The sequence below is a fragment of the Dendrobates tinctorius genome, unplaced genomic scaffold (genome assembly GCF_039654945.1).
Source record: "Dendrobates tinctorius isolate UK_male_01 unplaced genomic scaffold, ASM3965494v1 ptg000098l, whole genome shotgun sequence".
NCBI classification, from domain to species: Eukaryota; Metazoa; Chordata; class Amphibia; order Anura; family Dendrobatidae; genus Dendrobates; species Dendrobates tinctorius.
Genome location: NW_027361766.1, coordinates 18,092,679 through 18,120,386, shown reverse-complemented (window position 1 = coordinate 18,120,386; position 27,708 = coordinate 18,092,679). Strand labels below are relative to the sequence as shown.

Below are 27,708 nucleotides of genomic sequence, written 5' to 3'. Positions count from 1 at the left end.
AGGGCTCAATTCTGGCTTTACTAGCAGAGGGATACAGTGAGTGTCATGTTGCCTCCATCCTTAAAATTTCTAAGACGACAGTCCATTACAACAAAGTCAAGCAGCAGACATTGGGGACTACAAAGCTACAGACCGGCAGAGGGCAAAAACGACTCAGCACTGACTGGGATGACCGTCATCTTATTCAAATGTCACTCAGCACCCGCAGAGTGACAGCAAGTGACCTAGAAAAGGAATGGCAAATGGCATCTGGGGTGAAGTGCACGGCAAGAACAATTTGTAACAGGCTCCTAGAGGCAGGGCTCAAGTCATGTAAAGCTAGAAAAAAGCCTTTCATCAATGAGAAGAAAAGGAGAGCCAGACTGAAGTTTGCCAAAGAACATAAGGATTGGACCATAGAGGACTGGAGTAAGGCAATCTTCTCTAATGAGTCTAATTTTCAGCTTTGCCTAACACCTGGTCATCTTCTGGTTAGACGGAGACCTGGAGAGGCATACAAGCCACAGTGTCTTGCACCCACTGTGAAATTTGGTGGAGGATCGGTGATGATCTTGGGATGCTTCAGCAAGGCTGGAATTGGGAAGGTTATTCTTTGTGAAGGCCGTATGAATCAAGCCGCATACAAGGTTATCCCGGAAAAACAGTTGATTCCTTCTTCTCAGGCAATGTTCCCCAACTAAGGACTAATTTTTCCAGCAGGACAATGCGCCATGCCACGCAGCTAGGTCAATCAGTGTGTGGATGAAGGACCACCACATCAAATCCCTGTCATGGCCAGCCCAATCTCCAGACCTGAACCCCATTGAAAACTTCTGGAATGTAATCAAGAAGAAGATGGATAGTCACAAGCCATCAAACAAAGAAGAACTGCTTAAATTTTTTGTACCAGAAGTGGCATAAGGTCACCCAAAAGCAGTGTGAAAGACTGGTGGAAAGCATGCCAAGACGCATGAAAGCTGTGATTAAAAATCATTATTATTCCACAAAATATTGATTTCTGAACTGTTCCTGAGTTAAAACATTAGTATTGTTGTTTCTAAATGATTATGAACTTGTTTTCTTAGCATTATTTGAGGTTTGCAAGCACTGCATTTTTTTGTTCTTTTGACCATTTCTTATTTTCTGAAAATAAATGCAAAATTTAGTGCTTGGAAATTTGAAGACATGTTGTCAGTAGTTTATAGAATAATAGAGTAATTTACATTTTACTCAAAAATATACCTATAAAGAGAAAAATCAGACAAACTGAAACTTTTTGCAGTGGTCTCTTAATTTTTGCCAGAGCTGTATATTAGGTATAAGTGATATCCTTGAAAAACACCGATAAGAACTCATAACTCATACGTGAAAAACAGACTTCTGAATCGGTTTCTTAATTTATTTCATTCTAAGTTTTTGGTAAAAAATGTCAATATGCATCAGCATACCTTCAGTATGAAATTCTGGAAATAATAGGATCGTTATTAAGGGAGAAAAATAGAATAAAATTAATAATAATTTCCATAATTATATATGTCGCAATAATAATACTGCTTTTCTTACTGGTGGCTTAGTTATCATGTGTGGTTTTTTTTTTTTTATCTTTATCCAAGAAATATCATTTCTCCTTGCGGAGAATGACATGCTAAGCATGTCGAGGTGAGGAGACTTAAAGCCGCAATGCTCCTCTGGGAAATATGCTAATTATGCAAATTGTCTCTTCAGAGAGGACGAGGACTAGAACTCTAGTGCCACCTATTGGAGGTAGCAATCCTAAAAGTCAATGTTGACCCTTTAACGAGCCTAGTTACATGACTTAGGATAAAAGCCAAGCCAGAATCTAGTCCTCTTCCTCTCTGAAGAGACAATTTGCATAATTAGCATTTTTTTATCTTTGTACTCATATATCGGAGATCAGCTCATGCAGTGGGGGTCTTCTGCTTATAACAGCATCCAATCATAATCTGTAGAGGTGCAGTGAATAATATGGAGGAATACAGATCAGGGGCTTGAACCTCTAATGAGATAGGAGGCCGAATTGACACTACATTAGACTCTCTCAAGCTAAACATGTTCTGACCTACCAATACTGAAGAAAATAAATAGCAGCTAAACCTTTACATCTATTTTTGTAATAGTATCTAAAAGTAAAATGTAAATCCTTAGCCATTTACCACTTAAATATTATTTTTTCACTAATTGTACATTAAGTATAGATATCCTACTCTTTATTTAGGTGATAGATGGAATGGTTTGTGCTGTTGTTTTTTTTCTCTGCGTTGATAAGTATTTTTTATATTTTGTATTTCGTTTGTAAACTTGTAGAGACTTAAAGGGAATCTGTCACCCTTTTTTTGACTATCAGCTGCCGGCATTGACATCAGGGGCTTATCTACAGCATTCTGTAATGCTGTAGATAAGCCCCCGATATAACCTGAAAGATAAGAAAAACACGTTAGATTATACTCACCGGAGGGGGCGGTTCGGTCCGATGGGTGTCGCGGTCCGGTCCGACGCCTCCCATCTTCATACAATGCCGTCCTCTTCTTCCCTTCCTGTAGTGGCTCTGGCGCATGCACAGTGCTCTGCCCTGTTGAGGGCAGAGTAGAATACTGCAGTGCGCAGGCGCCAGACCTCTCCCAACGCCTGCGCACTGCAGGACTCTGCTCTGCCTTCAACGCCTGCGCCAGAGCCACTACAGGAAGGGAAGAAGAGGACGGCATCGTATGAAGATGGGAGGCGTCGGACCGGATGCTGTAGATAAGCCCCTGATGTCAATGCCGGCAGCTGATAGTCAAAAAAAAGGGTGACAGATTCCCTTTAAAATCACACTGCAGTCGGGCAATACTTTGCTCTATGCTATTTCATAAGCATAGACTGTCAAAAAGGAAAAAGACTCATTCTGAAAAGCATAGCAGTTGGTACCTACGTGTAAAACCTAACAAGTATTTGTATACTTTGTAATACATCTATACAATTTTGACCCAAGAGTTTTGAGACACAAATTTTGATTTTCACAAAGTTTGCTACTTCCGTTTTTATAGTGGCAATTTCTAGATTGTTTTGAAGAGTAATCAGATGAATTGCAAATGTAAATCAATCATTTATTGGATCATCAAGAACTTCAAAGAGTGAAGGCTTTATGGTACCTAAGAAAGTCCACAACGTGCCTGGACCGTCTCCTAAGGAGGATTTATTTTATTAATTTAAAGTCTCTTTTATAGCGCCATTAATTCCACCACGCTTTACAGACATCATCGCTGTCCGCATTTGGGATCACAGTCTAAATACCTTATCAGTATATCTTCAGAGTGTGGGATGGAACCAGAGTACCTGGAGGAAACCGATGCAAACATGGATAGAACATACACATTCCTTGCAGATGTTGTCCTTGATGGAATTTGAACCCAGGGACCTTATTCAGCTACATAATTGTTACAGCACTAGTGCAGAGGTTGCTCCAGAATGGCAGCAGACAAGTGTCAGTACATCTGCACGCACAGTGACACTAACATTTTGTAGGATGTACAGGGATTCTGAAGCCGCCTTAAAGGCCCTTTTACATTTAGCGATGCACCAGCGATCCATCCAGCGATCCGACCCGGTCAGGATCGCTGGTGCATCGCTAAATGATCGCTAGTGAGCTTTCATACAGAAAGATCTCACAGCGATGCAGCAGCGACGCAGCGCACGATACTCACCTTTCACACACAGCGATCCTGCGTCCTCCCGCCCGCCTCCACGCGTTGCTGGACGTCACAGCAGGAAGTCTCAGCAGGAAGCGCCCGACGAGAAATGGAGCCGGACATTCTCGCGCGATCAGCGATGGACAGCAGGGGAGCCGGTCGCTGGTAAGTATCACACATAGCGATATCGCTAGCAATATCGCTATAACGTCACAAAACCAGTGACGTTTTAGCGATATTGCTAGCGATATTGCTTAGTGTAAAACCCCCTTAAGACTATTTGGGACAACTGACAGAATGATAGTGTGGAGAAGAAAAGGGTGAGCACTACCATGAATCCCATGTTATGCCAAAAGTAAAGCCTCCTGAGACCATCCATGTGTGCCTTTGCTTTTCATCTAAGGGAGTGTGCTCACTCACAATTTTGTCTCAGAACACTGACATGAATAAAGAATTGGATCTAAATAACATCCTCCAAGGGCAACTTCTCCCAACAATGCATGAGCAATTTGGTGACGACCAACGCTTATTTCAGCCTGATGGAGAACATGTCACAAGGCAGAAGGAATAACTAAGTGGCTCTATAAACTACGCTTTGAACTTAGATCTCAATCCCATTGAGAGCTTTTGTCCAAGCCGCAAATAATTCAATAAGAGTTTAAAAACTTTTGAATTGCTTATAACTGTACTTCAATAACCATAGAAACATCCAAAGAAAAGATCGAAAAGCACTGGAGCAGGAAACTTTGTGAAAACCAAAATTTGTGCCAGTTAAACCTTTTGTCCATAACTAAATAATCAAAGCTTTTGATCACATTTCACTGTATGTTTTATTTTAAGTACATATTGATACTTAACCTTGCTTAAGTGTTTCTAATGTGTCAGAAGCCAATGGTATCTAAAGCCATTTCATTTTTTGGCCTTATCTCTTGGTTTGCATTATGTTTTGGTTTTTCCATGATAGAGGAAGACCATACTTTCTTGTAACAACCATAAAAAAATAGCCCTAGATAAAAAGGCCATATCCCAGGAAGCGTATAGCGTATTTTTTAAAAACATACCAAAAAACTGTATAAGCAGGGGACCTGTGGGAATAAAAGAAGATCAAAACCTGGCCCCTTTTGACCTGATGACAAGTTTTTTTTTTAAAGAGTTTGTCCCATACCTCTCACTTTAGCTCGTCATGTGTACACAACCCTGCAGAGATGCATGCACGTTTGGCAGGTATCATGCACATTTCCCATTCATTAGAAAATCTTTTCGACCCTGATGGCTGAAAGAAGTGTATTGAGAGCGTAATGTTAAAACAGAAATAATTGGCTAAAAAATCCATTTTCATCATAATGCAGTTGTGCAACTTGTACTGTATATTTCCTAGCACCAGGACATTATGTATGCCAAACTGCATATACAGACCGTATAGGGGTAGAGTAGAGCAGGTGATTTTTCAGTGTGATATTGTGGTGATCACTAAGAAGGTCATGACACATTATTTCTTGTTTTATGAAGTCTCGACCGTCCAAGAAAGGAATCGCCTTTGGGAAACGCTCTAATTCCATGAAGAGGAATCCACATGCTGAGGTCACGAAGATAGGCTGGCTATATAAACAGGTGTGTACATTGTGTGGGCAAGCTATACAAAATTAGCTTGATATTATGACATGAAGTGAAAATATAGTCAATTATTGAGAAACTGACCATTTTAGCTAAGTTCCCACAATTTGGTGCATGTTTCATGTTCAAAATTTTTATCCGTATTTTTTGTTTTTTTCCTTGTGTTTTTGAGTACGTGTTTTTTTTTTTACAAGTGTTTTTCTGTTGCGGTTTTTGTCTCTTTTTAGTATATCAAGTTCTAAATAAAATTTATTTGTTTTGGAAGTTTCCTGTTTCTTAGCTTTGATAAAGCTTTGTTGGTTCATATACAGATCACAAGTGTTTTTGCTACATTTCTGCAGCAGGAATGCAATCGCTTATGCGATCTTATATGCAGATTTTCTGCATCTCATTCAAGTCTGTGGGTAAAACCTGCAATTGAAATGCATATTAACTGCATGAGAAATTGACATGTGAATTTTAAAATCACACCACTGGTCAATTCTGGCAGCATTAAAACCAAGCACATTGGGCATAAGATTTCAGTAAATCCCATCCACTTAGCTGGAACTGTAATACATTGCGCATGAAAATGCTCAGTGAAAAACAACTTGCCAAATACGCATGGTCGGAACCTGGCCAAAGGAAACTATTGAAAATAGTAAGCAAATATTCCATTTTCCATAAAAGGATTTGCTTTATTTCATAGGTTCCTATGTCTCTAAAACTTAATTTAATTTTCGTAATGAATGGCTCTCTGACCAGACTTTGTTATCCTTAAGCTACTCATTTGTATAATATTTTTCTTTTTTCTTCTTGTCTTTTTTTCTTTCTCTTTGCTTGTCTGTGTTCTCTGCAGGCCAGTTCTGGAGTGAAGCAGTGGAACAAGCGCTGGTTTGTCCTTGTGGATCGTTGCCTCTTCTATTACAAAGGTACAGAGCAAATGTCGAAATCCCACTGCCAGGTTTTTTTTTTTTTTCTACGACACCCTCCTGCCAGAACAGATGGATTGAGGACCTCTGCTCCCATCTGTTGCCAGGTCCCAATTCACCTGTGCTTAGGCAGGGAACAGGTGGAGTGTGAATAATTTATCAGTGCCCTATTGTGTTATGTGTGCATGTGAAAAGCCTCCCACACATTATTATCACTGGCAGGCATACATGTACTAGGATTATCTCCGTGGGGAACATATTTACTATAGCAGGGTCCATGAAAACAGCATTGCTTTTGGAAAATAGCCTGGCAGAGAAAGAGTTACATCAGGTGCATAATCCAGACATGTCCTCCTCCCGCCGTCATTGCCTAGTAGGTGTCTCCCTTTCTCCTGCATATTGTTTTGCAGCAGGTGTTTTTTTTGTTTCCTTGTCACGGGTTATTTAATGCCTTTTGCCCTGCATCCACATTTTCGTGTTGTGTCCCCTCTTCACACCACCTCTCTGTCTTCCTCACGCATCACCGTCACCTTTTCATTTCTCCCCTTTTTGCCTCTTTCTTTCAAGATTCTCACTGTTTTCTTAAATTCAGATGAAAAAGAAGAGGGGATTTTAGGAAGCATTCCCCTGCTGAGTTTTCGCATTGCCCCTGTCCAACCGTCGGATAACATCAGTCGGAAGCACACCTTTAAGGTCAGTAGGATGACAGAAGATTACTATGATGTGTATTTTTCTGCATAGTTAGAAGATGTCCACATGGCTACCATTTGTCAAGATTGTTTCCTGATAATTACGGTGACCCAATTGATTTAGGACCAATATCATCCAATACTTATGACTCTGTTGAAGGATTGCTCTTTCTTAGGGCAAATACTTACTGATGACAGTGACATGTTTAAAATGGGGAAAAAAGAACTAATTTTAATACAGAAAGTAATATATTGCATAATCTTAGATTTTCTGGAGATTTATTATTTGAAACCTAACAAGAATGAAATCATGTCTATAATTGTACTTATTTCTGAGCGTATTTGATGATTTGGAAATCTTTAAACATGAAGCTGTCTTTAGTATATTTTATTCCTAAGATATCCATATTTTTTTTTTTTTATTTTATGTTCCAACAAGTCATATAAGTCGTTCAGTTCATTTGAGCCACATTTGGGGATTTCTGCTTTGAGTGATGCAAGCCCCCAGTGTACGCTGCCTCTCTCACCTGTTCTGTCTTCCCTCCTGTGCTGGTGAGAGGATTCCATGGAACGTACCCCTGCCAAGAGCCTGTCCCCTGCCGAGTCGCTGTGCTAGGTAGTAAGTCCTGCTGTACCTGCTGCATGCTCACATTACCACTCCCTGCTTGGCACAGGCCAAGCCTGCATGTTCCATACGCACTGGTTTCACATACAAACTCATGCATGCAGCCAGTTGGCGTCTAAGCTGTGCCATTTGCTTGAGGATGGCTGGTGGATTCAGAAACCTTTTATACTCTGCACTGGGAAATCATGCATGGGGATCCATCTTTCAGTATCTTACAACATTAATAAGTATTTGGTGACTGTGATACAGAATAAAAATGATGTGTTTTAGTATAATCTAAAGTCTTCTTTGAAGTGGTTGGCCCCTCCTAAGGAGGTTTCACACATACAGTATTTTTTTGGGAAAACGCCAATGTTTTTACATAGTAACATAGTATTTAAGGTTGATGTGAGACTTTAAGTCCATCTAGTTCAACCCATAGCCTAAGGCTATGTGCCCACGCTATCGTTTTTAAACGCTCAGGAAACTGATCCCCTTCCCAGAAACGCACGTCTTTTTTCCGCGTGTTTCTTGCGCGTTTTTTGCAAAAAAGCCGTGCGGTTTTTTCCACGCGTTTTCTGGGAACATTGGGGAAGGCTAAAAACGCTCAGCAATGCGGAAATTAATGAGCATGCTGCGTTTTTAGCCACTAAGCGATTCCTGAGCGTTTAAAAACGCATGCATTGGCACAAAAAGCCAAAAACGCATGCAATTTAATGTGAAGCTTCTTTTAAGCGTTTCTGCAGCGTCTGAGCCGGCACAAACGCTGCGGAAACGCTTAAAAAAAAAAACGCAACGTGGGCACACAGCCTAACATGTTGATCAAGAGGAAGGCAAAAAAAAAACCCATGCGGCAAACACTGAGCTCCACATTGGGGAAAAAAATTCCTTTGATGCAGTTTTTTGATGCGTCTTTTTCCAGCAGTCAAAAATGTCTTTTTTTTTTTCAAGTAGTGGACTCTTTTAGAATCACTCCTTGTTTTTAGCATTCTTCTGTTATTTTTTTGGGCGCTTTTTCAACAAATTTGTTTTGCAATTTTAATTTTTTTACCATTTTTTGACTGTTTCCTTACTGGTGTTTTCCAGACCTTTTTTTTGTTTAACTATTAAAGAGTAGTCGTCGTCTTAATTTTTATTTCACAAATCAATAGTGCACATGAAAATAAGAAACTTTGTAATATATTTTATTAGAGAAATCTGCTTCTTTCTACACCAGGACTGATCAGTCATTCTCCAAATGCTGAATTCACAGGTAAAATCTGTATTCAGTGAAGACATTACTCAGAACTTTTCAAAATCTTATCAGTAGCAAGATAGAGACAGAACTCCTCTAGTAGTACCTGCCATCTCCTAGGTTAAGCAGAGGGGAGAAGGAGGACAGGGGGAGAGAGCTAGAGACAGAACTCCTCTAGTAGTACCTGCCATCTCCTAGGTTAAGCAGAGGGGAGAAGGAGGACAGGGGGAGAGAGCTAGAGACAGAACTCCTCTAGTAGTACCTGCCATCTCCTAGGTTAAGCAGAGGGGAGAAGGAGGACAGGGGGAGAGAGCTGGAGACAGAACTCCTCTAGTAGTACCTGCCATCTCCTAGGTTAAGCAGAGGGGAGAAGGAGGACAGGGGGAGAGAGCTAGAGACAAAACTCCTCTAGTAGTACCTGCCATCTCCTAGGTAAAGCAGAGGGGAGAAGGAGGACAGGGGGAGAGAGCTAGAGACAAAACTCCTCTAGTAGTACCTGCCATCTCCTAGGTTAAGCAGAGGGGAGAAGGAGGAGAGGGGGAGAGAGCTGGAGACAGAACTCCTCTAGTAGTACCTGCCATCTCCTAGGTAAAGCAGAGGGGAGAAGGAGGACAGGGGGAGAGAGCTAGAGACAAAACTCCTTTAGTAGTACTTGCCATCTCCTAGGTAAAGCAGAGGGGAGAAGGAGGACAGGGGGAGAGAGCTAGAGACAAAACTCCTCTAGTAGTACCTGCCATCTCCTAGGTAAAGCAGAGGGGAGAAGGAGGACAGGGGGAGAGAGCTAGAGACAAAACTCCTCTAGTAGTACCTGCCATCTCCTAGGTTAAGCAGAGGGGAGAAGGAGGAGAGGGGGAGAGAGCTGGAGACAGAACTCCTTTAGTAGTACCTGCCATCTCCTAGGTAAAGCAGAGGGGAGAAGGAGGACAGGGGGAGAGAGCTAGAGACAAAACTCCTTTAGTAGTACTTGCCATCTCCTAGGTAAAGCAGAGGGGAGAAGGAGGACAGGGGGAGAGAGCTAGAGACAAAACTCCTCTAGTAGTACCTGCCATCTCCTAGGTTAAGCAGAGGGGAGAAGGAGGAGAGGGGGAGAGAGCTGGAGACAGAACTCCTCTAGTAGTACCTGCCATCTCCTAGGTTAAGCAGAGGGGAGAAGGAGGAGAGGGGGAGAGAGCTGGAGACAGAACTCCTCTAGTAGTACCTGCCATCTCCTAGGTTAAGCAGAGGGGAGAAGGAGGAGAGGGGGAGAGAGCTGGAGACAGAACTCCTCTAGTAGTACCTGCCATCTCCTAGGTTAAGCAGAGGGGAGAAGGAGGAGAGGGGGAGAGAGCTGGAGACAGAACTCCTCTAGTAGTACCTGCCATCTCCTATCTCCTTGATGGGAAAGTCTGTCTCCACTGAATACAGATTTGACCTCAGAATTGAGAATTTTGAGACTGAATGATCAGTCCTGGCAGAGAAAGATATTTGAAATAAAATTAAAACGACAGTTACTGTATAAATAGAAAAGCAAAAATGCTGACAAAAAATCCAAAATTGCCGCTGACTTAGGTTGAAAAATATTGATGGTCTTTTTAGGGGAAAATGGCAGAATATTGAGATCTTACTTGTTTTATATGTTTGGTGTTGTTGAAAGCTTAAAGTTCTTAAATTTGTTAGACACCATGAAAATAAGCATGTTTGCAATTTCCTTGCTTTTTCTATTTGCTGTCATTCTCTTGCAATTAGAAACTTTTATCTTTTCTATCGTACAGCTCGTTTTCATGGATCAAGAGTGTGCTGTAATTACATTACAGGGTGTTAACATCCCAGTCAGATCTCTCCAGTCCATTGATTTCTATACAGAGATAGCTGCTCATCACCTTCCCTTCCCCCAGCTTCTGAAGAGATGCAGTTATAAATCACCAGCCCCTCAGTTTTCCCTGTCATTTCTGTGTATAAATAAAGTGATAATAGCGTAAACTCGGAACAAATCACTAATGCCTGAATGTATTACAGCAGGACTTGTGCTGAGCTTTATAGTTCTACTAATACCTTAGTTCTACTATTCAACAGCGTTGTGACTCAGGGAGGAGAGCCCATCTTGCTAGATACCAGAAAGTGAAAGACACCAGAAAGCGGTCGGCTGCTTAAGACAGAACTTGAAAATACCTTCTTTAAGGGTTGAAAAGACATTTAAAAGCCTGATGATCAAAACCTTTTTCCATACCAATTAATAAGACTCTGCTTTTAATAGTTTTGTTAGACTTTTTTCCACCATTTCTTTTGAGCTAACTAAGTAGTGTGAACATACATTTACGCTTCTTGATGGATTCACTTTTTTGTCTTTTTCTTTAAAAACTCAAGCTGCATTGGTGTTTTTCCCAATAACACTATGTGGAAAAATCACCCTGATGACAATAAAGCTTAATGATGCTATAGTGCATTCGTATGCTTCTTTGTAATAAACTTCTCCTTTCAATTCCTCATTATTTTCAGTGAGTGGAAACACTATTGTATACACTTGCAGACTAAAACCAATCCTGGCCTAATACAGCTTTCATAACTGCAGTTTGTATTTCACTGTATGAAAGCCCCGAAGATCTGGTGGAGGGCTGGACTCTGCTGCATTTATAGGCTGTGATGGTTATTAGGTTTGTATGAGTTTTCACGCTCTAGTTGTACGCAAGAATGCTACCATTCATTGACAGCAAGGTTAGATCTTGGAAATAGTGAGAGTGAAACAGAAAGTTTAATATAAAGTTGCAAAACTTTTCATTTTTCAGTATATAATATTAATCAGGCTGGACAAAGCTTTTATGTATTGTTCAATAATAATACATCATTTTAATGATGTAATAATGAAATATAATATAGACAGACACAATACATAAATACAAGTTTGTGTGGTAATCTAATAAATACATGGCTTCTCAGGTCTTGGGATTCTTACTGGTTCCTGTCTTTGCATGTGTAGCTACTGATGTCTATTCATTATTTGCTCCTTTCATATTTCCTTTTATATCTTTTCCCACAGGTGACTGTGTGCTGGGTTGGGGAAGATTCTCTCTATAATGAAGCCCAAATGTCTCGACAGGCGGAACACGCTGGCATTCGCACTTACTACTTTAGTGCAGAAAGCAAAGAAGAACAAGAAGCTTGGATACGAGCAATGGGAGAAGCATCACAAGTACAGAACCCTCCCACTCCTAGGTCAGTAAATTAATTGTATACATTAGGACATCTTTATCAATACTGTCTACACTTGACAGACTTAAAGGGAAGCTGTCTGTATGATCAACCTCCCAAACTTCATACATTGGTATGCAGGTCTTTGTATTGTAAATCTATCAACACCTTTACATCTTATATCTGTTGCTGCACTCCAGAATAATTAACATTTTTAATCATATGCAAATTAGATAAGTGCTCTGGGTGTGGCAAAGCACAGTAGGAGCTACTGCCTCTCCAGATTGTTTTCCCATCTAGCACCAGCTTCTCTAGCTTGATTGATGGCTTCCAGTTTGTGTGACCTCAGGCAGTCGGGATAGAAATGAGACAGGGAGCCTACAATCAAGCTAAAGAGGCTGGTGCTGGATCGGGAGACAATTTCCGGAGACACTGGCTCCATAAGTACTCTGAGAATGCTGCCACAGATAGAAGATAGAAAGGTGTTTATGGATTTACATTTCAAAGACTTGAATGGTTATATATGCCATTTGGGTGGTTGATTTCACTGACATACTCCCTTTATGTTGTCTAAGTTTTGTGCCATCTATTAGTTGGCTTACTTTGTGACCGAAAACCCTGCAACGCTACACCCCCCTTTTGAATTATGCACTCCCCTTTTAGCAAGGCCATGCCCGCTTACTGGAGAGTGCACAAGGTACATATGGTGCAAGTCATGAAAAAGGTTTATATTATGCCAGAATTGTGGCACCTTTAGCTTGATAACTGCTTCATTATGTACCATATTTTTCTGATTATAAGACGCACTTTTTTCCCCCAAAGTTGGGGGGAAAAAAGGGGGTGCGTCTTATAATGCGGATATACCTTATCGGTGCTGCCGCTGCGGGTGTCCGGTGCTGCCGCCACACTCTGTTCCCGGTGCTGCTGGGTGCTGCCCCCGTGCTGTGCCCCCGTTGCTTGCCGCCACGCTCTATCCGGTGCTGCGGGGCTCTGCTGACATTTTGTGACAGGCCAGAGCCCCCCACAGTTCGTCCATGCTTTCTTGTGCAGTGGACTCTGGGGGAAAAAGGCTGCTGGAAGGCGGCGCATGCGCAGATGGAGATCTCAGCACCAAGATCTCGGTAGATGAGCATCGAGGACACAGCGCGGCGGCAAGCACCGGGGACAGAGCATGGCAGTAGCACCCGACAGCGCCGGGGACAGAGCACAGCAGCAGCACCGGGTACCCGCAGCGGCGCACCGCACATCGGAACACCCCCTCATCCCAGCCTGCGGCCTGCAGCAACGTTCCACTCTTGCCTCCTCCAGCAGCAACCCTGGGACCCCGGTTCACCGCAGCCACCACCCCCCCGGTAAGCAATAAGACCTATGGATTATAAGAAGCACTACCATTTTACTAATAAGTTATTTTCCTATTTTTCTCCTCCAAATTTGGGGTGTGTCTTATAATCCGGAGCGTCTTATAATCCACAAAATACGCCTGATATGCCTGATATACACTTGTGCACACAATTAGTTGCAATGAAAATATCTGCTCACATGCTTCCAGATTGTTAAAAACTTTAACTAGATACCAAGCAAAATATATGTAAAACTGTGAGACTGAAGAAAGATTTAGCAAACATCTAAAACTGTCCTATTGTATCTTTCATACTAAAGATGAGCTTTTCAGCACAAGGTAATGAATGATATTTCTTGCTAAAGTTGATCCTGTTATGTCAAAATTGAATTGAATAAATGCACTTTTACAAAAACTGTCCTGGTTTTAAAACATTTTGACAAGTTTTGCGTCTCTTTGAAAGTCGGAAACTCTGGTCCCCCAAAAATTGAAAACTGCAGGTACAATGAATCACGAGAGCATTAGAGCATTAATATTTGTTCCTCAATAAAAGCCTGTGGGTTTTCATTCTTTTGGTTTTTATTGAGTTTTGGTAAATTAAATAAAACAGGAGGACACCTTCCACCTTGCATAAGGCTAAACTCAGAAAGACCTGTACACACTGGACTGAAAAGTCGTAACTTACATGGGTGAATGAAGTCCACTTTGTTCACTGTGTTAGACTGGAGTGCTGCCTCTCTTTGTACTTTGATTTATGCGGGATTTGTATTAAAACCTAGAGAATTGAACCAACACTATTAACTTTTTCTGCTGCTTTGTAATTTTATCCTCGATAGATAGATTTGAAATGGATAGATAGATTTGGGATGTATAGATAGATAAATGTGGGATTTATAGATGGATAAATGCAGGATGTATAGATGGATGGACATATACAGGCATGTCCGAAAGTGTTGGCACCCTTGAAATTATTCCAGAAAATGAAGTATTTCTCCTAGAAAATTATTACAATTATACATGTTTTTCTATCATTTGTGTGTATTGGAGCAACACAGAAACAGCAGAGAAAAAAGGCAAACTGGACATACGGTATGTTCACACAAAACCTTCAAAATATGTCAGACAAAATTGTGGGTAAACTACTTAGTTTCAAGCATGTGATGCTCATTTAAACTCACCTGTAGTAAGTATTCGGCATGGGCAATTTGAAAATCACACCTGACACCAGATTAAATGGGGAGGTTGACTCAATCTTTGTATTGTGTGTCTGTGTATGCCACACTAAGCATGGAGAACAGAAAGAGGAGATGAGAAATGTCTGAGGACTTGAGAAAAAAAATTGTTGGAAAATATCAACAATCTCAAGATTACATCTCCAGAGATCTTGTTAGGGCTGGTGGAACGTACCAAATTATAAAATAGTAGTAGGTGCGTTCGCAGCCCGGGGTCCACCGTGCAGAGGCGGTACACTGCTGCTAGATAATGGCGGAAGAATTAAGCGGTGTGAAAACAGTCACACGTGGGTTACGTCACCCAATGTGAACAAGAGCGAACTCTGTTAATTCACAGAGCCACACGACCGCTGAACGTAGATGCCGGAGCCTGTTTAGCTCACAGAGCCCGGCCAAAAGAGCGCACAGTGTACGGCCACTGAACTCTACCCCAAGGACACGGGGTTAGAGTCCCTCTAGGCACACTGAGCGCTCGGCGTCGCAGCTGCGAATGCCGCTGTAGACGCTAGCTAAGGAGTGTGGAGCACGTGCACTGAGGCGTGCCGAGTCACTGGTGAGGACTAATGCCTGACTCAAACTCTGACCTACCTACACCTAAGCCTGGGCGCTAGCAGGCTAGGCTGCACAACACACGTGTACCAAGGGTAGGGGCTCTTAATGAGTCATTCACCGGAGACATTCATACGTGCATACATCACTCACTCCTCATAGTCTGAAAATACAGTCTATCCTAGCGCATGGCCGAGCGGCCATGCGAGCCTTTCATAGCTGCGAGCGTCCGGGACCTTCCTGGCTTCTCGGATGGGCCAATCCGAACACGAGCAGGACCTGAGCACGTGACCTTCGATCTCCAATGGGAGATCACTTCACGGGCATGCTCAGTGGCCCGACATGGGGACTTAGTCCCTGGAGAATCTCGCTGCTGAGCAGCATGCATTGCCATAGCTGTGCCAGAGGTGGCAGCAGCAAGCAAACCCACGGAGCTGGTCTGGGCAGAGCGCCAGGACTGACGAGTTTGCTGAGCAACCTCCTCTGCGGCTGGAGAGGAATGGGAGACCGCCGGAAGCAAGGCTCGGGATTCCCGCTGTGCAGGGACAGGAACCCGACGCCTAACAGATCTTGATGTTCCTTTGTTCACGATGCTCAACATAATCAAGAAGTTTATGACCTATGGCACTCTAGCCCATATCTGTGAATGGAGGAGAAAAGTTGATGAAAGGTTGCAACCCAGGATATTCTGGATGGTGGATAAGCAGCCACAATCAAGTTCCAAAGAAATTCAAGCTGTCCTGCACGCTCAGGGTGCATCAGTGTCAATGCAAACTATCTGTCGACTTTTGAATGAAATTAATTGATATTTCAGGAGACAAAGGAGGACACCACTGCTGACAGACATAAAAAAGCTAGACTGCCGTTTGCCAAAATGTTCTTGAGTAAGCCAAAATCCTTCTGGGAAAGCATTTTATTGACCGATGAGACCAAGATAGAGATTTTTGATAAAGCACATCATTCTACTGTTACCGAAAATGGAACGAGGCCTACAAAGAAAAGAACACATGAAATCTGAAGATTACCAAAGGATTTTGGGTTGCAATGTAGTGGTCAGTGTCAGAAAGCTGGGTTTGCATCTTGGGTCATGGATCTTCCTGCAGGACAATGACCCCAAACATACTTCAAGAAGCATCAATAAATGGATGGAAGCAAAGCGCCTGAGAGTTCTGAAGTGGCCAGCAATGAGTCCTGATCTCAATCCCATTGAACACCTGTGGAGAGATCTTTAAAATTTCTGTTGGGAGAAGGTGCCTTCAAATAACCTAGAGCAGTTTGCAAAAGAGGAGTGGTCCAAAATTTCAGGTGAGTGGTGTAAGAAGCTTGCTGATGGTTGTAGGAAGTCATTGATGGCAGTTTTTTATTCCAAAGGGTGTGCAACCAATATTAAGTTGAGGGTGCCAACAAATTTGTCAGACCCATTTTCAGGGTTTTGTTTGAAACAATATTCAGTTTGCCTTTTTTTCCTGGGTGTTTTTTTTTTTTTGCATGCAGTGTCATGGCCGAAAGTTGGCACCCTTGAAATGATTCCAGAAAATGAACTATTTTTCCCCAAAAAATATTCCAATTACACATGTTTTGTTATACACGTTTATTTCTTAAAAATGTGTATAACAAAACGTGTAATTGCAATAATTTTTAGGAGAAATACTTCATTTTCTCGAACAATTTCAAGGGTGCCAACACTTTTGGCCATGGATACATACATACATAAATATGGGATTTATAGATAGATATGTGGTGTATAGATAGATAAATAGTTAATGTCCCTTGATGAATATGCGGCTCAGTATCCCAATGTGCCCTGTGCCAGTCTCCATGCAAAATAAGTCTTTTACCAAGAACGTTTGCATCCATAATTTTAACTTCTGCAAAGGTTCCCCTAAACCCACATCTGGCACACATGTCTCTGGCTCCTGCAGTTTAGCCTTGAAATCTGGATGTATATGTTGTGCAGTGCTCTGCTTACATAGAAAATTATTTTCTCCATTGTAGTTTGGTTATCGCTATGTAATATTTTTCTGACTTTGTGTATGATTATGCTAGGGAATTGTTTGTATGGTCTAATAGTGTGATTTTTGTAGTAATATATCCTAATGTTTAATTTACACATATTTATGAATGGCAGTGAAGTTACAAGTTGTGAACAAAAAATACCAGTATATTCCTGAGGAATGAGTCCTGTTCCAGCAGCATTCAATTTGGAGCTCTATGAACCCCAAGCTATTGTCTGAGTAAATTTGCGTTCTATGCAAATCTAAAGGCAGCTAATAAGAAATGCTATTTGTAACATTGAACGCAATTATTTATATGCATGTTTTGTAGATTGGAGAGGCAAGACAGTGAAAACATTCCTCCTGTGAGGGACCGTGATCCAGAAACCAGAAGCCGTGGCGAAGGAGACGGCAGAGGTTCTGAAAAGCTAGAAAGGAGGTCTGAGTGCAGAAAGGAGCCTCTAACAAAAGTAAACGGGACGGGGACTCCTTCTGAAAGGCTTCCTGACTTGGAGGCTCCCAGACATTTTCCAGAAGGAGAACGTCCCCCACAACCCAATGGTTGGGGTTTTGTGCCTTCTCCGGGCCGTCCAGCCAGTACTGCTTTTCCAGAGGGTAATGGGCAGCGAAGGTTGAACATGCCGCGCACCCACCCAGAGAAAATGGCACAGAGACAAAACTCAATGTCCCAACTACAGCAGTGGGTCAACCTGCGTAGGGCAGCAGCTCCCACAGAAGACATGCAAAGGTAGGTCTGCAGCAACATAGGGTGTGCTAAAAAGTAGAATAAATAATATGGGCACATTAGAGAAGATGTGCTATGTTCTTATGCCAGGGTAATACATTGTGCACCAGTAAAAGAAATAATCAGAGCCCAGCGATATCGTTATTCCTGTACTCTGTCTCTATATATTGTATCTCCGTTTATGTACATGTACTCAAATAGAGCATTATAATACCGTATGAATTGATGGTCTGTGGTAACACACTTTATTTTATCACAGCCCCAGCAGATACTTTCCAGGATCACACCACATGCCTGATTACTATCCACAGTATGGGTCCCAGTATCCCGAAGGTTATCAGTATTACACCCCTGCAGGATCTCGACCAGACAGCATTTGCTCCATGTCAGCTTTTCCTCAATGGGCTTTAGAGGAAAAACATCAGGTTCTTCGCAATGGAGTACCTTATCAGCCCCGGGACTGGAAGGAGCCTGGTGTTTATGGACGCCCAGCAGAGTTATGGGGCCCTCGCCCAGCTTTGTATTATCAGGAGGTAGATGCTGCTTGTGGATCTCTCAGACGACTTTCCTTGCAGCCTCGCTCACGTTCTGTTCCACGGTCTCCTAGTCAGGGGGCTTATAGTACTCGTCCAAGGGTCTACTCTCCTGTGCGATCCCCCAGTGCCCGGTTTGAAAGCATGTCACGGGATGAAAACTATGCAGAACCAACTGCATACACCATGAGGCGTTCAATTAGCTCTCCTAAAGTAAGTGTGTTAATGTGACATGAGCTGCTGGTTACTATGGGCATAACACTGTCATTAGGAATAAATATTGTGACTCATTACAAATCTACTTCTATGCTATATGTATATTTTGGTACAGCTCAGAAGCCTGCAGAACTATAAATGCAGCTCTGAATTATAATTGTATCTCTGGATCAGTCTATTATAAATAATTACATACATTTCCAAAATGACTCAACTTACACTATTTGGGCAAAAGTATTGGGACACCAATGCATTACACCTACAGGAGCTTTTATGACATCACATTTTAAATCTATAGGCCTTAGAGGGAATCTCTCAGCAGGTCTTTGCTATTTAAAGGGGTTTAAATAGCAAAGAAACAGGCAGAAACCAAACGGGTTGGCTGTCAGAAATCGGACATGCTGGATCCTTATCTCCCTCGACATCACCTGTCTGGGAAGAGTCAGGAGGCTCCATACAAATAAGGGTGCTTTCACACTGCGTTCCGGCATCCGTTCAGTGGCCCCATCGGGACTTATATCCAAACCCCCTGCAAAACGGGATTCGGGTGTATGTGCAGACAGGGCCATAGACTATAATCTGAAACATTGAAAAATAAGCAAAGTCCAGGATAACTCCTTTATCTGAAACAGAAACTGCTTTGTAGGAAGCATAAAACTGGGTGAGGAACAGCCAAACTGCTGCAAAGGTGAGGTTGTGGAAGACAGTTTCATGTCACAGATCAAACACCATGGCAAGTATTGATTTGATTTAGATTCCTCTTTTGTTCACTCACTTTGCACTTTTTCACTGCTGTATATTCGCTAAATACATGCCAAACGGATACGCTTAGTCCGTATGTCTACCTGTACACCAATAGATTTATTTGCCAGCATTCATGTTGTGGTGCAAAATCAGCCTACTCGGCCTCTGTTATGCGCACATATTGGATATATCCTGTAGCAACTGAAATCCCAAAATATAAAGAAGGCAGTGCCAGCTAGCTGCCTGTGGTTTTAGATGGGAAAAAGTAGCAAACATTACTTTTTCCATAAAATGACATTTGCAGGATGGTTCATGTATTAAAGTTCTCTACTTCTCTCCACAGTATGACTATTTGGGTGACCGTCGACCGATGCCAGCTGGAGTGTACTCTTACAGCTACCCATCATCTCCTCCTCTTCATGACAAAATGGTAAGCCTATATGGAAGAAAGTAAGGCAGCGACCAGTCAGCTCATTGGACATGAGTGTGCATTGTGAAGGGATAGGACACCTTGCCTTTTCCAAACATTTCCTTTGTATGTGCCCTGTCCTTGTGATGTGTCTCTGTGCCAGAAGCATCTCAGATTTGGGTTCTTCTGTTGTTTTTTTTGCGATGTGATCTTTTTTTGCTGCTGACTAGTTACATGTTAGGACATAATTTCTGAATTTATACTGGTAGATAGGGTATGAATAATACATTGTGCACATATAAAATCCACTCACTTGTGCTGTCTGTACATGAGATCCCCAAATTACAGCCTAGTGTTGGAAAATTAATTTTCTCAAGGGGCCACATGCGAAACTGTGAATGTTATGGATGGCCAAACCAACAGGCTGAAATTAATTCTGCTCAATATTAATATTAACTTATTATTTAATATTAGTTTTGGTTTTACAACTTAATATTGAGAATAATGAAGTATGTTGACTAGGTACTACTGCTAATATATGTTAAAGTAGGGCTATTTGTAACGTATTCTTACCTACAGCAGCGAATCAACACTATATCATTTACTGCTCTCTATTAAGTTTAGAAATTTTAATGCTGCTGTTATTCATATCTTGTACCTTGATCAGCAGCTCCCTCCGCACAATATGATGTCTCTATAATTTTCCCCCTCATACAGTATGATACCCTATGGCCCCCACAGCCCCCCTTGCAGTATCATGGTCCTGCCACACACAGTACAATGGGTATGGAAAGTATTCAGACCCCTTTACATTTTTCACTCTTTGTTTCATTGCAGCCATTTGGTAAATTCAAAAACATTCATTTTTTTTCTCATTAATGTAACCTCTGCACCCCATCTTGACTGAAAAAAACCCAGAAATGTAGAAATTTTTGCAAATTTATTAAAAAAGAAAAGCTGAAATATCATATGTATTCAGACACTTTGCTCAGTATTTAGTAGAAGCACCCTTTTGAGCTAATACAGCCATGAGTCGTCTTGGGAATGATGCAACAAGTTTCTCACACCTGGATTTGGGGATCCTCTGCCATTCTTCCTTGCAGATCATCTCCAGTTCCGTCAGGTTGGATGGTGAACGTTGGTGGACAGCCATTTTCAGGTCTCTCCAGAGATGCTCAATTGGGTTTAGGTCAGGGCTCTGGCTGGGCCAGTCAAGAATGGTCACAGAGTTGTTCTGAAGCTACTCCTTTAATTTTTTTAGCTGTGTGTTTAGGGTCATTGTCTTGTTGGAAGGTGAACCTTCGGCCAAGTCTGAGGTCCAGAGCACTCTGGAAGAGGTTTTCATCCAGGATATCTCTGTACTTGGCCGCATTTATGTTTCCTTCAATGGCAACCAGTCATCCTGTCCCTGCAGCTGAAAAACGCCCCCATAGTATGATTCTGACACCACCATGTTTCACTGTTGGGATTGTATGGGGCAGGTGATAAGCAGTGCCTGGTTTCCTCTCACATACGGCTTAGAATTGTCACCAAAAATGTCTATCTTCATCTCATCAGACCAGAGAATCTTATTTCTCACAGTCTGGGAGTCCTTCATGTTTTTTTTTATCAAACTCTATGCGGGCTTTCATATGTCTTGCACAGAGGGGAGGTTTCCGTCTGGCCACTCTGCCATAAAGGCCCGAAAGGTGGAGGGCTGCAGTGATAGTTGACTTTGTGGAACTTTCTCCCATCTCCCTACTGCATCTGTGGAGCTCAGCCACAGTGATCTTGGGGTTCTTCTTTACCTCTCTCACCAAGGCTCTTCTCCCACGATTGCTCAGTTTGGCTAGACGACCAGGTCTAGGAAGACTTCTGGTGGTCCCAAACTTCCTCCATTTAAGGATTATGGAGGCCACTGTGCTCTTAGGAACCTTGAGTACTGCAGAAATTCTTTTGTAACCTTGGCCAGATCTCTGCCTTGCCACAATTCTGTCTTTGAGCTCCTTGGCCAGATCCTTTGACCTCATGATCTCATTTGGTCAGACATGCACTGTGAGCTGTGAGGTCTTATATAGACAGGTGTGTGCCTTTACAAATCAAGTCCTATTAGTTTAATTAAACACAGCTGGACACCAATGAAGGAGTAGAACCATCTCAAGGAGGATCACAAGGAAATGGACAGCATTTGACTTAAATATGAGTGTCTGAGCAAAGGGTCTGAATACTTATGACCATGTGGTACTTCAGTTTTTTTTTTTTAAAGAAATTTGCAAAAATTTCTACCTTTGTTTTTTTTTAGTCAATATGGGGTGCAGAGTGTACATTAATGAGAAAAAAAAATGAACTTTTTTGAATTTACCAAATGGCTGCACTGAAACAGTGAAAAATTTAAAGGGGTCTGAATACTTTCCGTACCCACTGTATGATGACCCAAACAACCCACCACACAGTATGATGGACCTCATATCTCCAGTACAAAGTACAGTATATTCATGCACAGCTACTCAACACCATATGAACTCCCTCAGCCCCCCAAATACAGAATGTTGGTCGCACTGCCCCCCCCACACAGTATGATGGACCTGATAGCTCCCCATACTGAATGATGTCCTCCACGACCCCCCCCCCCTACACAGTATGATGTCTCCCACAGTCTCCAACACAGTATGATACCCCACAGCTCCCCATACACATTATGATGCCACCAAAGTTTCTACTCACAGTATGATGAACTCATATAGTCTAATGGGTCTAACAGCTCTCATCACACAGTATGATGGTCCCATAGCACCCCCCTCACATACACACGGTATCATGGCCCCACAGCCCACCAAATGGTATGATGGTGTCAGTATGGTGTCCTCACTGCATGGTGTTCTCACATTTTCCCCCCACATGTAACTGACAATAAAAAAAGAAGAAAAAAACTCACCTTGTCCCCCTTCCCCGGGCATTTTGCTCCGGTCTTTGCGGTGGGCAGACTGAGGTTCCATTCAGCAGGTGTGATCTAGTGACGCCATTGCATCCTGCGAACTGAGTCTCACAGGCTGCATAATAGAAGTGGGTGCTGACGACTCCTTATCCTATCTTTGTGTCCAATGCTGTCTGCCCGCTGAGGATGCAGTTACCGTTGAAATTGTGATGTCGGGGGCGGGGGTGTATGCAAGACATTTGGTACTGGATTCCCCTAACTAACAGGCAGTGCGCCATTGTTTCAGTATAGCTTCTCAAGGTCTAAAAAACAGTCCATCTTGTGCTCCAAGTCATTGCTTAAGAATATACTGCTGTCGGACATAATTTTAAATGTGGGTGTAGAAACCTGTAGGCACAGTCAATGACACTTATCTATATTTCAAAAATAGGTCAGAATTAATTGGCTAAACATATGAGTTACTCCAAAAGTGATGTTTAATTTGCAGTCCGATGTAGCCCTGCATGGGTGGAGTAGGCTAGCCCGATTACAATTTCCTGCCCTTCCGGGTTAGATGCCAGGAGTCATACAGGTGACCTGTAATAACACCTATTTTCCATGTTGTCTGGCTAGAGCGGAACACCTCATTTAGTCATATAGTAACGTTTATCATGGTGACCTCATGTTGGTCTGTTGTTATCTTGTCATGATTCCTTCAAGACTGGAGTTACCTTAAATCCATTTATTCATGTAGAATAGGTACTCTTCATGTTGATAACCAATAAATTGTAATTGGACATGAAAATGCTTCATGGTACATGTAGAAGCCCTTGGGTGGAAGAATGGAGTCTACTTAGATTTTCTACAAGCTTTTGCTTCACTTCCACATGGAACTGAAGGATGTAAGCCCCGGGGAAGGTGCAAACAATTCAGACACACAAAAAGAGCAGAGCGGTGTCTTAAGATGTAGAAGTGAAGGAGGTTATTCGCGGGTGGTGACAGTGGTGGGTGATTTTTTAAATGAATATATAGATATTATAAAATAGGGGCCATGTAAAGGTGGATGGTAACAGTAGGCAGCAGTCTTATAGATATAAGCATTGTACAGCTACCAATGGGCCTGTCCAGCTGCATCACTGTGTAATAATATGCGTAAGTTTAAATTTCCCATAGCTATTATGCATAGTGATTGATATCATGTGCATGGTTCCATCACTTCCTTTCCCAATTCTGTGGGGAGCTCTTCAATAAAATCCTAGGAGATACAGACCAGTGGCGAACATGTCTCGCTCTCTTTGCCCAGTTCTAAACTGGAATGTTAAATCCAGATTGTTTCTAACATTAAAAATAATAATTTAATATAGTGAATGTTAAACAGAATTCGTTAAAGCCTGATGAAGCTCCATATCCAAGATTGAAAATGTCTTTGCTATTTAATATTTTTGCTAAAATTTTTAACATGAATGATTTGGATGTTGAGATTCCAGTATGGAATTGTGTAATAGGGTCCAAAATAGCCAGATAATGTCTTTCTGGTCTGTATATAACAGATGTGGAGACCATGATGCTCCTGTGGGACTCGCTATCTATAGCATGATACATTGTAACAACCCAACAGCCTTGTAAACAGGACTAGGCTGGAGCTCGCTCCCTGGTAGGCAGCAAATTGCCTTTCATTATCATTAAGCAGACTGATAAGGAGTTCAATAAATATTCATTATACAGTATCATTATGTCATATCCAAAAAGCTTTTAACAAACAAGTGAGACTACCCTGTGAAATATTCTTTTCTTACATAAGTATATGTTCATTTATCTGTTTATCAAGAGAAACACGGACAGCTCCTTTTCTGTACTGGTTACCCAATGCGTGCATCATATTGGGTAAATACCCATTGATCTGGGTTGCTGCCTTTGGCAAATTCGTTAATTGTCTCTGCTCCAAAGGCATCTTTTTTGGAGCTACAGTTTTCCTGAGTTCTTTGGCATAATCAAGATTCTAGTATCCAGATGACTATTCCTTGTCAATCCGAGCATTGTTATACATATTGGATTTGGGATTGGTAATGTGTATCGTCCTCAAATTCTATATTCTAATAAAGGAGCCCACCCATTTGTATAGAGGGAAAAAAGGATTTCAAAATGTATTATAAATGGCTGTATCCTGTGGTTTCATGTTTTTTGGGTTTCCCATGTTTAGTGTTCAGGCTGCTCCGTACACGTTGCATGCATTGTCACGTGTGCTATAACTCCTGCTGTGTGTAGTGTGGATTGCCATAGACGCGGCATGGCAAATTATCTTCCCTTCCCTGCTTTAGCGCTTTTTGCACTTTTTAGCTTGTCCGTTTTCTGTTCCTCCAGGCATTGCCTAATAGCACTTTATTATTCAGTAAATGTGTGGTTGGAGGCACCCAGCTTTTGCTCTGCTTTGCCTTTTTAACCCTGTGTTTGTCTCCTGCCGCTGCTTCCCCTTCCCCACAGGATGAAATGTTAGATCTTCAGTTACAGAGGCATCTTGATTTTTTGGATCAGCAGGTAGGAAGCCACAAAGCTATGTCCATTTCTGCCTAAAGTGTGTTGGTGTCCCTGTGTCCCAGTGTCTGACCTTCTTTCCCTCTGTTTCTTAGCTTGTGTGATACATAACCCTTTTAACAATGTATTCCTGCTTGAAAGAATTAGTTGCTTTGTCAGTGAAACTTTTACTTGCTTGATTTTTTGTATCAGATAATAATGCAAAAGTCAGTTAAAAGGAATCTGTCACCAGGTTTTTGTTCCTTAATCTGAGAGCAGCACAATATAAGGATGGAAACCCAGACTACAGTGATATGTCACTTACTGAGCTGCTTGCTGTAGTTTTCATAAGCTCCTGTTGATAAAACAGTGATTTTATTACTAGTGGACTGGTAAACTTGCTGTGATATTCCATATTCTTGAGCTCTATATAACTCCCCCACACCACCACCACTGAATGGCAGTTTTCTGCCTATGCACAGTGCACAGAGAAAGCTGCCAATCGATGGTGCTGGCATAGTTGTACAAGGCTCAGCATTCAGAGAACTGGAATATCAGCAGCAGATAAAACATTGATTTTATCAAAACTGCAGCAAGCAGCCCAGTAAGTGACTCATTGCTGGAATTAGAGTCTCTGCCCCTACATTATGCTGCTTCTCAGATGGGGTAGCAAAAACCTGGTGACAGATTCCCTTTAAAGGTGTCACTCTCCAGCTGGATTTACACTGACTAATTATCATGGCTGACCATTCCTGATTTCCTGATATCCTTGCAATGTAAACTGGCTGCCAATCAACCAACAAATGAGCAAAAAGTTAGTTCGCTAATTGAAATGATTTTTAATTGAAATCATCGTTCTTCACAGCACATGTCCCGTGTAAATAGGAAATGTGCTGCCGAGAACAGTTGCAGTCTGTCCACAAAGAATGATCTATTACTGATCGTGTTCACGAATAGGAAATGAAGTCTGCCGTAGGGGTCTGTACACATTGCCCAATGCACAGTAATCCACGATCGCCAACTGGCAACATGCTTGGCAGGCGTTTAATAGCCTGTTTACAGAGGCCGCCCCGGCTTCAGATGCGGACTGAACGATCGGTCCACAGACATCTAAGTTCACTTCTAACATCCATTATCATTTGATGGGGGAATTCTGTCTATTAGTAATCAACTTTTTATACCAATGTCTAGGCAAGAAAGTACATGCAACCTCCTGGATAGAGGTGATGATATAAATAATGATGACCTCACCTTTCATATATCCAAGAAAATATAAACATTATTAAAGACTTTGTCTGCTTTGCACAGGGTTTTTTTTTCAGTGATATCTGATAATATAGCCGGGTGAGTCATTGCTAGGAGATTTCTATCTGTTAGTTTAGCATTACATAAAAAGGGATTTGAAAATGTGATTTCTTAACCACATAAAACCCTGTAAATACTGGAATCTGTTCTACTTGGGTTATGAGCTTAGCACTTAGCACGGAACACAGAAAATTAGGAATCTGTGCACTGTTTGTGCTTTACCCTATAAAGCGTTATCAAAGGCAGAGATTAAAAAGGGCAAATTAAAGGCCAAATGCACAGCCGCTCATGGCATTCATACAAATAAATACAAATAGCCAGACAAGTCAAAAGGATGTTAGGGCTCATTCACACCAGAACTCTCGTTTCCTGATTATCAGTCTGTCTACACAGGGCAAGAATGCAGCCGAGTAAGTGATACTTCATTGGAATCAGGGTAAAGATACTTTGTTGTATACAAGAATGCTTAAAAATCCTCATTCTCGCTAGCACATCGTCCTATACAAACAGTATGTGCTGCCGAGAACTTGTTGTTCCATGTGTATGATCGGCCTATCTAAAGAGACCATTAAGATACTGCCGTTTGGCTTGCATGTAGCCTTTCAATGGTCATTTAATAGGATCAGTCGGCCGCCTTAGTGGACCCTTAGAGTGGAGCAGCAGTTGAGCATGCATCCTCACGCTCCATTTTTATCCTATAGGCCCAATGAAGTGGTGCACAGTTAAACTGTAATTACTTGTTAGTTATGCAGAAACTTGTCATAATCTTGTTGGCATGCTAGTCACCTATGGCGGATCGAGAGGAAGTCATGACCCAGATGCCCAGATCCTTCTTTGCTCGCTAAGTTTTTCTCGTAATTTAGTGTAGAACACTGTAGATGGGTCACAAAATGTCAGAATGAATGCTATGACTGGATTTATTCTCTATTTCCCCCCACACCTGCTGCAGATGAGTGAGAGTGAGACTTTGATCAGCATGGTGAATAATATGGTTCACTCCTCCCCCAGAGCACAGATCTTCATGCAAGTAAGAGAACACTTACGTGTCACCTTCACTCTGCATGGCACAACCCATTCTCATCTCCCCATGAGATATAATACATTGACGTTAGGAGATTAACTATCCCCATTCACGTAATGCCGATTATCTCAGGTACTGTTATTATGTGCTCATATAAATGACTTGAAGCTGATCTGTCATTTCACAATGTCAACTTTGTACATTAATTAATTAATCTTAGACCTGATTGCTGATGTACTTACTTTAAAGAAACTTTGTCTCTAGCTTTTGCCATCTAATCTGAGAGCAGCTTAATGTAGAGACAGAGACCCTGATTCCAGCAATCTGTCACTTAT

The 27,708-nt window shown here is 41.9% G+C and overlaps 1 protein-coding gene across 15 annotated transcripts in view; it reads left to right on the top strand.

Moving 5' to 3' along the window:
* PLEKHA6 (pleckstrin homology domain containing A6) overlaps positions 1-27,708 on the top strand; it is a 280,897-nt gene that overhangs the window by 207,790 nt on the left and 45,399 nt on the right. For 7 of the 15 annotated variants that reach the window (XM_073587158.1, XM_073587153.1, XM_073587152.1 and 4 more), the window contains 9 exons: positions 5,175-5,276; positions 6,118-6,190; positions 6,783-6,883; positions 11,731-11,906; positions 17,328-17,744; positions 18,001-18,487; positions 19,578-19,664; positions 25,018-25,071; positions 27,302-27,379. In XM_073587158.1, coding sequence (XP_073443259.1) covers positions 5,175-5,276; positions 6,118-6,190; positions 6,783-6,883; positions 11,731-11,906; positions 17,328-17,744; positions 18,001-18,487; positions 19,578-19,664; positions 25,018-25,071; positions 27,302-27,379 — 1,575 coding nt within the window. Of the gene's footprint in view, positions 1-5,174; positions 5,277-6,117; positions 6,191-6,782; positions 6,884-6,919; positions 7,496-11,730; positions 11,907-17,327; positions 17,745-18,000; positions 18,488-19,577; positions 19,665-25,017; positions 25,072-27,301; positions 27,380-27,708 lie in introns of those variants that run through there. The other 8 variants (XM_073587156.1, XM_073587165.1, XM_073587155.1 and 5 more) reach the window with 5 other exon arrangements.